At 44.9% G+C, this 10147-nt stretch overlaps 1 protein-coding gene across 1 annotated transcript; it reads right to left on the reverse strand.

The window, feature by feature from the left end:
• Positions 1 to 7354: 7354 nt before the first annotated feature.
• On the reverse strand, positions 7355 to 9919 carry KLF2 (KLF transcription factor 2). Its single transcript, XM_074305879.1, has 3 exons — positions 9538 to 9919; positions 8613 to 9447; positions 7355 to 8103 (listed from the first exon to the last, which is right to left on the reverse strand). Exons 1-3 carry the CDS (start codon positions 9610 to 9612, stop codon positions 7928 to 7930), a joined length of 1086 nt encoding a protein of 361 aa, XP_074161980.1. The 5' UTR covers positions 9613 to 9919; the 3' UTR covers positions 7355 to 7927.
• Between the last annotated feature and the right edge of the window lie 228 nt (positions 9920 to 10147).

Raw genomic sequence — 10147 nt, forward strand, 5'->3', positions numbered from 1 at the left:
GTCATACCCCTGGATGCAGCTGGCACTCAAGGGAGGGGGAGAATGTGAACTCGGGCAGGAAATTTTTAGGCAAATATGGAAAAAAGGTAACCAGGAAAAGAGTATAGATCAATTGGGGGGTGCATTGCATAATTGGAGACATGGGAGGGAAGGGGCTCTACCTTAAGGCAATGCTTTCTCTGACCTCTGCAGTAATTGACATTGTTCTGAGAATGAGGCATGGGGGTAAAAACTCTACAATATAATAACATATATAAACAATATATAATAATATAACAATATAATAACAGAAAGTGCCTAAAGGGGAGACCCAATGAATGCCTTGGAAGCTTTGATTGGATGAAGAATAGAGATGATAGAGAGAGGCTAGATAGTGATATGGGGTCATGAATCAGAGAATACGAGTCTAGAATTGACAGAAAGGATGGAAAATGAAGAGAATGAAAGGCTTTTTGGAAATGGCTGCAAAAAATAAATTTAAATAAAACCAAGTGAACAGTACTAGTTAAAGGGGAGGAAAGGAAGAGGGAATTTACTTAATTGAAGGGAAAAAGGATGTGGGAGCAAAATTATATAATCAGATAAATTCAGAAAAGGAAAAAGAATAAGCAAAACCCCAAAGGGACAAGGGTAACAAATAAAAGGAAGAGATCAGAAATTAGAGGAAGAGAGCCACTGAAAATAAGAGCACTTCAAAAAGGAGATTAAAATAACGAAGGAACATCATAATGTGTTTAAAGCAGAAGAGGAGGGGAAAATCACCTTTGAAAAAGAAAACCCAATTTAGAGTCAGATGGGGAAAAATATAAACTTAATTCATAACTTTAAATGTGAATGGATGAAACAATCCAAAAAAATGAAAAAAGACTGGCTAAATAGATAACAAAATCCTATACTCTTTTGCTTACAAGAATCACATTTAAAAAACAGACATGCACAAAATAAAACTGAAGGACTGAAAAAAAATTTACTATGGATCATGTGAATCCAAAAAAAGCAGGAGTTGCAATTATGCTATCTGACAAAGCAAAAAATAAACATTCAAAAAATAAAAAGGGAAGGAAACTATACTGTGCTGAAAGAAAACAAAACATAGACCACAAATCAATATCAGTAATAAACTTATATAGTCCAAATTCCTTAACATCTAAATTAATCAGGGAAACATCTAAGCTATAAGAAGACATGGAATAACACAATAGTGACAGGAGATTTAATTATTTCTTTCTCAGTTTTGGATTAGTCTTAAGAAAAAAGATAGAATGATAATCTGGAATTAAACAAATTACTAGAGAAGCCATAGCTAAATTGGACAGCAAAAGAATATATATTATTTCAGCACCATATGGAAGTTTCATAAAATTGATAGCTATTATAGCAAACAAAAGGCAAAAATAGCAAATGCATCCTTTATAGACCATAATGTGATAAAAATAGAAACTAGGAACTACAAACAAAATATACAGATACAAGTGGAGATTTAATAATAAAATCCTTTCTAAAAAAAGAATGAGCAAAAGTAATCTAACTTTGTGTTTGCATCAGATAACTCATCTTTCTATTCATGTTAGGGAATTCTTAACCTGAAGCCTGTGAACTTAAAAAATTTTTTTTGATTATTGTATTTTGGTATAATTGGTTTCCTTTGTAATCTATTTTATGTGCTTAAAGGCATGATTCTGAGAAGAGATCCCTAGGTTTCACCAAACTAACCACCAAAGGAGTCCATGACAAAAAAGGTTAAACTTTTATTTTTTGTAAAGTCCATTGCATACAGTTTCACATTTGATCCTTTGTAACACATTCCACTTGAATAGGGCTAGGGAAAGCTTCCTGTAAAAGATAGGATTTTAGTTTAGATTTAAAGGAAGCCAGGAAAGTAAGCAGTCAGAGGAGAGGAAGAGCATTCCAGGCATGAAGGACAGCCAGAGAAAATTCCAAGAATAGGAGCATCTTGTTTGTGGAACTGCCAGGACTCAAATTATCTCTAAAGTCTCTCTCAGTTTTAAGATACTATTGTTCTAATGATTTTTAACAGAGCATGAAGCATCTTAGACTATATTAAGGAACAATATTTGTTTTCATATCTAAGAAAATAGAAAGTCAAGGGCAGATAGGTCATGGAAGTGGATGGAGCATCAGTCAGGAAGGCCTGAGTTCAAATGCAACCCCAGACACTTATTAACAAACACTGGGCAAGTCATTAAACTTCCCCCAGCTTGCTTCCTCATCTGTAAAATAGGGATAATAATAGCTTCTCCCTCCTAAGATTGTTGTAAAGATCAAATGAAATAATATTCTGATTGTGCTTTGCAAACCTTCAAGTGCCACATAAAGGCTAGTTGTTGTTATGGGCTCACCTGAGCCTCAGATTTCATGACATGATCCCACCCACCTCAAACCCAATATTATTGGACCCAGCCTGTCTTCAGCAGTAGCACCTTCAAGAAAGGAAGCCCAGTCCTATTGACTCAGAACTAGTCACTGGTCTCCAGTGGCACTCAATATTGCATTTTGGCTTGTGGCCAGTTTCCCTTAAGAGTACCAAGATCTGATCTCCCCTTGGGTAATTACATTGCTTTACCCTCCTCCCTTTTCCCCATCATTTCAGGTATATCTTATCTTCAGCCTGATTTTGCAACCTTCTTTCAAAACAGTGTACAGGGCATTCTCATCACTCTTTTGACTCTGGCTGGCTAAGGGCTTGTTTTTCACTCTTATAATATCCCCAGTTTCAGGCAAGTACCTTGAAAATGCAGAGAATTAAATAAATACTTGTTGAATTCAAGGTGCCCTGGAAGTAAATTCATAGACTAAAATGGACTGCAGCATAATCTGCACAGAAACCCAGTGTCTAGGTGGTATAATAAATAGAGAACTGAGTTCTACCATAGACTTGGGAAGTTGTTTCACTCAGCTTCAGTTTCCTTATCTGTAAAATGGGCACTTGCCTCAGAGTATTGTTTTAAGGATCAAGTGAAATGACATGTATCATGCTTTGCAAACCTTAAAGTCCCTTTCTGCACATACTAGCTGTTACTATCATGACCCCAAGGAAGCCCATTGAAGTAGAAAGAACTCTGGGTCATAGCTGAGATTCAGATTCAAATTTTCCAGCTTTGAACAAGCCCTTCATGATCCTTAGTCTCCCCATCTATAAAATGGGGATGATGATACCTGAATTACTGGCTTCACAGGGTTGTGGCAAAGCTCAAACTAGATAATCATATACATAAATCATTACATAAATGTCAACTGGTGTTATTATGAGATGAATGGGGTTGTGTAGCTGGCTGTCTTCTGCTAAAGAAAAAATGCTTAAGCTTATTAACACCCTGATGGGCCCAGTGAAGTCAGTTTTAATAACGATTGAAGCTGACCTGGCATAGAGAATGTCTCTCTTTCATCAGCATTTTGGAGAGGGCTAAAGAAGAGAGGAAGGAAAAAAAAAAAAAAAAACTTCCGTCAACAGGTGTTTGGTTTCAGGGAGCTGAGTCAGCAGAGGATAATTGCATGTAAAGATTTTGCAGCGTCTCTGTTACGACTGATCCTTCCAGATTATGTCCTTTTGTCTCTGGATGAAAAATATATGAGTGATGTTATGTAACACTCTCTCCTCTATTCAACTGGAGACACTTAAGAAAACAGAAACTCAACATGAGTTTCATCCCCATTTTAGATGTGAATTTAATGAAACTCAGATGTAGCAAGACAACATGTTGGCCAGAAAACTTGGCAGGTGCAAATTGAAATCAGCTAGGAAAATGGCCTTGGGCTAAAGGGTTGAGTCGTCTTCCTTTGATTGTGGCCTGAATCCACTTATGTGGGGAAACAGAACTACTCTTAGATTGAAATTATACAAGGTTAGAGCTGGAATTCTGTAGTCATCTTTGATTCATCCCCTCTTACATGGCTCATATCCAATCAGTCACCTAAATCCTGTCCATTTGACATCATCTCTTAGATTTTGACCCCTCCTCTTGACTCCCACTCCCACTGCCATAGCTCTAGCCCTGGTGGGGGCTATTACAGTAGCTTCCTGCCTCCTCTCTCCATCCTGCAGACCATCCCGGCTACTGCCACCAGAATCATCTCAGAATTATCTGATGATTCAGTAACCCCTTGGGAAGAATTGCTTAGATCTGGGCATTTGGAGCCATTGAGTTCAAAATCTTCAGTGACATCGTGATATTGTATTATTTTCCAAGTCGTCTTCAGACTCCTGTGCTGGCATTCAAGGTCCTCCACGAGCTGACACCTCCCCATTTTTTCTACCCTTATCTCATATCAATCTTCACCACATTCGCTATACCCTAGTCAAACTGAAAAACTCTGCCTCAGTTCATGACCTGCAATCTCACACTTCTGCCTTTGCTCTGGCAGATCCCTACTTCTGGAAAACTCTGTCTCTCCCCTCTTTGGATTTCTCTCCTGCCTACTACCTGTGTTGGAGGAGGAAATGGCCAAAAATCACTCTAGTATCTTTGCGAAAAAAATCCCAAATGGGGTCATGACTAAAAATCAACCATACTAGTTGTGTGGGCCAGCTGCTCTCAGGCTCAGTTTACTTATCTGTAAAATGGAGACAGTAACATCTAGGTCTTAAGGCTGTTGTGAGGAACAAATAAGAGGATATTTATGAAACATTTAATATGAGCAATTGTGTTTTTGCTCATCCTTTAAGGTGTAACTACAATACCACCTTCTTACCAGGAAGCTGCCTATGATTCCCTTGCTAGTAATGACATCCCCCCTCAGGTCTGATAGAGTTTTGCAGCTCCATAATGTAGTTAAATACAATTTCATAAGCATTTATTAAGACTCTTCTATATTCAAGGCACTGAGGGTACAAAGACAAAAATTACAGGGTCTTGAGATGTGGTAGTCTAATTAAAGAATTCTTCCGTACCCAATTTAACAGATGAGGAAACTGAGACTTATGGTTAAATGATTTGCTCAAGATCACATTGATAGTTAAAGTCAGAAATGACATTTGAAGCCAGGTCCTTGGACTCTAGAATCTGTAATTTTTCCATGATATGTTGTAGATTCTGCCTTCCAAGCTTACATGTGTGTAGTGTGTCTCCTAACCATTTGTGTTGGTGTGTTATGTCTCGACTAGACTGTAAGTTCCCCAAAGGCAGGGACTTTCTATTTTCCCTAGTCCACAGTACAGTGTCCATGACACAGTTGTCAATGAATAAACATGTGGCTTATTACAGCACAGAAAGTTAAAGATGGAAAGGATGTTAAACCGTCAAATGTCAAAGTTGGGCGAGACTAAAAATTATTTGGTCTAAACTCATTTTATAAATGAGGAAACTGAGAGAAATAAGCTAAGATTTGTCAGCTAGTAGCAGAACTGGATGTAGAACCTAGATTTTCTGACACCCCCTCCCCCCAGGTTCACTGCTCTGGGGTGTGCTCTCTCTTTGGTGCTAGGATGACATTACAGAGACAACAGTAAATGAGCCAGGACTGATGAAAGAAAAACCCAATTTCATCATGTTCGAGTGCCAGTGCAGGACAAGAATTTTTACATCTAAGGGGTCACATTCTGAAAACATATTTGCAAAAGAAGTAACAAGAGTAGAGAGATTTTTTTTTAAAGAAAAACAAAAACCCTAAGAAGAGGAAGTTGGTGGAATGTTGATCTAGAAAGTTGAATCAAATGTTAATTTTCAATTTCTGCTTTCTGAAGATTACTTAACATACTCATCTGCCTTCACAGGTTTTATCTAGAGGACAAGGGAAGGGAGGAAATCCTTAGAACTATTGCAACACGATGTATGATTATTTTAAAATATGCTGTGCGATTTTCACTTTCTGGAAACAAATTGTGCAATTGCTAGGAACTAAGGTTTCCAGGGTTTTTTTTTTTTTTTTTTCTTTTTTTTTAAATAAAGATGTGTTGAATTAGCACTTTGAAGTATGCAAAACCTCAAGAATAAAATGTTCTTCTGTATCAGTGATCATGGTACCAAGGCAATCTGGACAGAGGTGACACCTCAAAAAAAGTTGCAGAGGTGGGGTAATTTAGTGATGTTTAGTGCATTTAGCTTAGATTTAGGATGCTTGAGATCTGAGTAGAAGTCTTTTAGTAGAAGTCTAACACCAGTGGAATATGGAGAGGGTACCCATTTCTAAAGGCAGCTTGTAGTAGAAAAAGACCGATTGAGTCAAAGGATCTGGGCTGTAATGGGGGATCTGCTCTTTACTGTACAGGTGACCTTGGCCAAGACATTTAATCTTTCTAAGCCAGATGAAAGGACTAGAGACAGCCCTTCCACAATATTGGATATTAAAACAGATCCCCAAAAGTACACCCAGACAGTAATGTCAAGTTGTATTTAACAGTGCTTATGTTTCTATGTTCACAAGATAGTATATGTATTAAGCCCAATCAGTGTGAAGAATCCTGGTTTGATCTTTATCAGTGGAAGGCAGCTTAATAGGGAAAGAGCCTTGGACTTTTGGAGTTCTGGGTTCAGACTTTAGGCAGACCTTTACTTTGTGATTTTGAGCAAGTCTCTTTCCTTTATCAAGCCTTCATTTAAAAATTGGGGATGATTCTTGTTTATCTTCTCAGTTGTTGTGAAGATGAAGAGGTAATAATGCATGAAGAATAAATACATTTATCAATTATGGGATATCAGAAGTGTCAGTTATACTCATTGATTTTAAGATAAACAATTCTATAAAGAGGGTTTTTACAGTACCTTCCTTCTTTAAAACATGGACTCTGGGACATGTAAAAATTCATATGGCAAGGAAGAAACTGAAATATTGGAACAGAAAATCCCTAAGGACTGAATCACTTCTTAACTGAAAAGCTTGGAGGATAACTTAGAAGCTACCAAAATAATACAGGGTAGTTGAAGTAGTCCTTTTTTTAAGACCAATGGTTTTGAGGGTTTCGTGTCAGCTGGGTCACCACTTTCTTCTAAGCCCTTGGGAAAAGAAGGTAATTGATGTATGAGACAGCCTTAAAATAAGCCTCCCTGGTTACAGAAATACAGTGTTTAAATTTATAGGAAAAACCCACATTGCTTGCTGGCACACAGTCACCACAGCTGGAAAACATTGAGACTATGAAAATAGCCCTGTACAAGCCCAACCCAAACTGAATAACTAAAACACCATTTCTAAAAAGGTAGTAAATCTTGCCGGTTTTTTACCACCTCCTTTAGGTTTTTTTTTTTTTTTTTTTTTTTTTTTTTTGTTACTAATCCCATCCCTCCTACCTCCTTCATTCCACATTCAGTGAGAGGCTGGTACCAACTCACCCGGAGAAGCAGAAGTGTACCCAAACTGCCAGTATTCAAAAAGCCAACTCTAGGTATGCATGGAAACATTCTTTAAAAGATGCAAAACATTTGTTTTTATTTTTTTTTAAAAACTGAGAAATCATTTTCATATAAAACAGAAACAGGCAAAAATGCCCATTTGTCCTTATATTTACATTATTACAATATTCGCCAAATATTTACATTATTCAACATTTTAGGCAGTAAAGTTAAGGCTATGTTTCTTACAAGGCATCAAGCCCTGCACTAGTGTAGACCATGGTTGAGAATTAAGAATACTATTGCACCATTTTGAATACAAAATTCGTCAAGAAGTAGGGAATCTTCTCAAACCATGCCTTTTAGTCGAGATTGGCCACAAAACTGTCTGATTGAACAGGTACTCAGTCCCACTGGGGTCAGCGTCAGGAGTTCCAATGCACAAACCTCTTTGTATGGCTGTGGTCAGGGTCCAGTTAGGGGAAATGCCCTATGTACAAGTACAGTCCTGCTGGACTCTAGCCTTTCACAAAAGCCCAATAAATACCAGTCACATTCTGGGAGAAAGGAGTTCGGAGAGGTCTCTGGCTCAAGGCTCAGCTTGTAGTGCCAGCTACAGGCTTGCCGGGGCTGGAGCCCAGTTACATATGCCTCTTCATGTGCAGGGCCAGGTGGTCTGAGCGGGAAAAGGCTCTGTCGCACAGGTGACACTGGAAGGGCCGGTGTCCCGTGTGTTTTCTGTAGTGCCGGGTGAGCTCATCTGACCGGGCAAACTTCCAACCGCAGCCGTCCCAATTACAGTGATAGGGTTTCTCACCTGCCGAGAGATCGGACGGAGGCGTTTAGAGCATCACAGATACCGGGGGCTACCTCGGGCACCCCCAGCCACACACTCCTAACCTTAACTGCTCGTTTCCCCTCCACAACTTCCCCATCTACGCTTTGCACCAAGTTCCCCTCTCCCTTCGTCGCCCCAGACACGAATTGCTTTTAGAGATGGCGAGGCGAGGTAAATAACGCCATCACCCACGCCCCTCCCGGGCCGCCACCGTCTCTCCCGAGCCTTTCAGGACCACGGTTCCAACGACAGCGTCCCTGCCTCCTGCGAAGCCCTCCTCTCCCCACTCTTCCATACCAGGGAGCCCCTCCCCCGGGGGGACTTATTCATTCTATGCCTAAGACAGGTCCAGTCCTCCCTGCTCCGCAACATTCCCCTAACAGTTCCCTCCCCTCCCCCCCCCGGGGCGCGTGCGGGAGGGTCGGGGGACCCGGGAATGATAGCATACACACGCCCCCTGCACGGCTCCAGTCCTCGACCGAACTCACCTGTGTGCGTGCGCAGGTGCGCCTTGAGGTGTGAGCTCTTGGTGTACGTTTTCCCGCAGCCCGCGTAGCTGCACGTGTGCGTGGCCGTCCGCTTGCGGGGCCACGAGCGCCGACCGCGCTTTGGCTTGGTCTCCAGTAGCTCCAGCGGAGAAGAGGGGGGTGTGAGCAGCCCTCGGGCGGCGGGGCCTGAGGCGGCAGCCCCCAAACCCAAGCCCTCGTCAAAGAGCCCGAAGGGGCCCGCGGGATAGTGCAGCGGGGGTGGCCCGGGGAAGGCGGCGGCGCCGGCTGCGGGGCCGAAGGCGCCCGGGGGCCCGAAAGGGCGCGGCGCGGCCAGCCGCGGGTGGGCTTCCTGGAGCGGGCTGCGGCCGTCGGGGCTGAGCGGGGGCGTGTCGGGGCCGGGCCCGGGACCCAACATGCAGGCCCCGCCGCCCTCTCGCTTCACGCAGCGCGGTGGTCTGCCCAGGGCGGCCGCGAAGGCGCCGCCGTCCAGCTCGGGCTCAGCCTTGATGCCGTCGGCGAAGGCCCCGAAGCCGGACGGGGCCAGCAGGAAACGACCCTGGAGCGCGCCCGGGGCTGGGGTCGGGGCCGGCTGGGGCTCGGGCGCTGCCGCCAGCCCGTAGGGGGGCGGCTGCTGCTGCTGCTGCGGCGGGGCCGCGGTCGCTGGGGGCTCCGGGTAGCAGCCGGGGGGTGGCGGCGGGTAGAAGGCGGCCGAGGCCTCGGGGGCCGCGGCACCCTCGGGGCCCAGCCCGTCCAGGCCCATGGAGAGGATGAAGTCGAGCACGCTGTTGAGGTCCTCGTCAGCACCGCCGGGCTCGGGTTCCGTGCGGGGCCAGCGCTGCGGGAGGGAGACACGGAGAGGACCGGTGAGAGCGGGGTCGGGGGTACTCGGGGTGGGGAACGGAGGGGGCGCGGGGCGCTCACTCACCTCCTGGAAGCCGCGCTCCCGGCACGGGCTGGCGAACGTGGAGAAGGACGGCAGGATGGGCTCGCTCAGCGCCATGGCCGCCGGGCGCCCGGACGGACTGATAGACGGAGACCGACGGCCCGACTTTGTGGGCGGGAGAGCGAGAGTGAAGTGAGTGAAGGGAGCGAGAGTGTGTGCGGGGCTGCCCGGCTGTTCCTGTCACCGGTGGACTGACTGACTGACAGGCGCGCGCGCCGAGCCGGACTCACTGACGGACAGAATGACGGACTGAGCTGGGTTGGGGCTGACAGGGCTGTGAGTGGCGGCCCCGGGGCCCGCCCGAGCCTTATAACGCGGCGCGCGGCGGGTCGGGCCAATGGCAGCGGCGGCGGAAACGCGTCCCGGATGGGGACGAGCTCCGGGCTCAGCCTAAATTTAGCCGCAGTATATAAGCCAGCGGCGGCCGTGGCCGCAGCGGCTGCGGACCAGAGCCCGGAGCTCCAGCCTGGGCCCCGCCCCCTCTCCGCTCCCCCCGCCCCTCCCGTCTCCCGAGGCAACGGTGTCAACAAGCGAAGCCCGCCGCGGCGAGCCGGGGCGTCGCGTCAGCGTGACGTGTATGGATCCCCCCTCC

The sequence above is a fragment of the Sminthopsis crassicaudata genome, chromosome 1 (assembly GCF_048593235.1).
Source record: "Sminthopsis crassicaudata isolate SCR6 chromosome 1, ASM4859323v1, whole genome shotgun sequence".
Taxonomy (NCBI): Eukaryota; Metazoa; Chordata; class Mammalia; order Dasyuromorphia; family Dasyuridae; genus Sminthopsis; species Sminthopsis crassicaudata.

Coding starts and splice junctions, on each gene's coding strand:
- KLF2 (XM_074305879.1), bottom strand. CDS start 9,612: ATGGCGCTGAGCGAGCCCATCCTGCCGTCCTTCTCCACGTTCGCCAGC. Junction 9,448..9,537: donor GGGAGCGCGGCTTCCAGGAG/GTGAGTGAGCGC, acceptor TCCCTCCCGCAG/CGCTGGCCCCGCACGGAACC. Junction 8,104..8,612: donor GCACCTGCGCACGCACACAG/GTGAGTTCGGTC, acceptor ATCTCTCGGCAG/GTGAGAAACCCTATCACTGT.